This window comes from Penaeus monodon, chromosome 21 (genome assembly GCF_015228065.2).
Source record: "Penaeus monodon isolate SGIC_2016 chromosome 21, NSTDA_Pmon_1, whole genome shotgun sequence".
NCBI lineage: Eukaryota > Metazoa > Arthropoda > Malacostraca > Decapoda > Penaeidae > Penaeus > Penaeus monodon.
This window is the reverse complement of record NC_051406.1, coordinates 1,380,214-1,381,069: the sequence shown is the minus strand read 5'-3', so window position 1 is coordinate 1,381,069 and position 856 is coordinate 1,380,214. Positions and strand designations below refer to the sequence as shown.

Here is an 856-nt window from a genome sequence, read left to right as displayed (position 1 = left end):
TCCCCCCTCCAGCGCTTCCTCCGGCACTACGAGACGCGCCTCAACGACCTCTATCCTGACGAAGGGAGGGCCTTCTCCGAGTCCCTGAAGCTGCATCGGGTGGCTTGAGGGGCGTGGGAGGCGTGGGGAGTGGGGGGAGGGCGTGTGAGGTTTAAGCAAACGCTTGTGTGGGGAAGGTGCGGAGGAAAGAGGTCTGAGAAACGTTTCCATAAGGAGGAGTCTGGGGAACGTTCGGACGAAGATGGTTTAAGGAACGGTGTAAAAAACAAACAAACCAAAAAAACGTTTAAAGAAGAAATGAAGTGTGAGAAACGTTTATAATTGTGAAGGGAAGTGTAAGAGACGTTTAGAGGGGAAGAGAAAGTGCAAGAAACGTTTAACTTGGGAAAGGGGGACGACTGAACATTTCATTGTGGAAGCTACTTTAAAAGAAACTTTAGATGGAAGATGGAAGTTCAAGATGCTTTTGGATGAGGACGCTGTGCAGATGTATCCTCCATGTCCCTCCTCAGTCTCCCTCTCCCGTGACTTGAGGAGAGGGTGGAGGACGACCGTGGAACCCTATGTTTCATGTATCATGTATAATATCATGTATCCTCACGGTTTTGAAATCTGTTCAGAGTTAGTACGTTGGTGAAGGAGGTTTAAGAGACGTCAGAATGATGTAGAATCATGATAATCATCAGCTTTAGTGAGAAAAGTTTGATATTGATGTATTTATGTATGAGAATTGCTATGTAACTATTTTAAGCAATAAAGGGATGTTATTGTTTATGAGCTTGACGTATTACTAACAGCGGCCTAAATGTTTTTTTTTTAATGAGATTGGTAATCTCGGTCTACACACACACACACA

General features: G+C 44.7%; 1 protein-coding gene across 1 annotated transcript in view; it reads left to right on the top strand.

Annotated features, from left to right (window-relative positions):
- LOC119586753 overlaps nt 1-774 on the top strand; it is a gene marked incomplete in the record, with an annotated part of 16,568 nt that extends 15,794 nt beyond the window's left edge. The window contains 1 exon segment of the mRNA XM_037935481.1: nt 1-774. Within this exon segment, the coding sequence (XP_037791409.1) occupies nt 1-108 (108 nt within the window).
- Nucleotides 775-856: the final 82 nt, after the last annotated feature.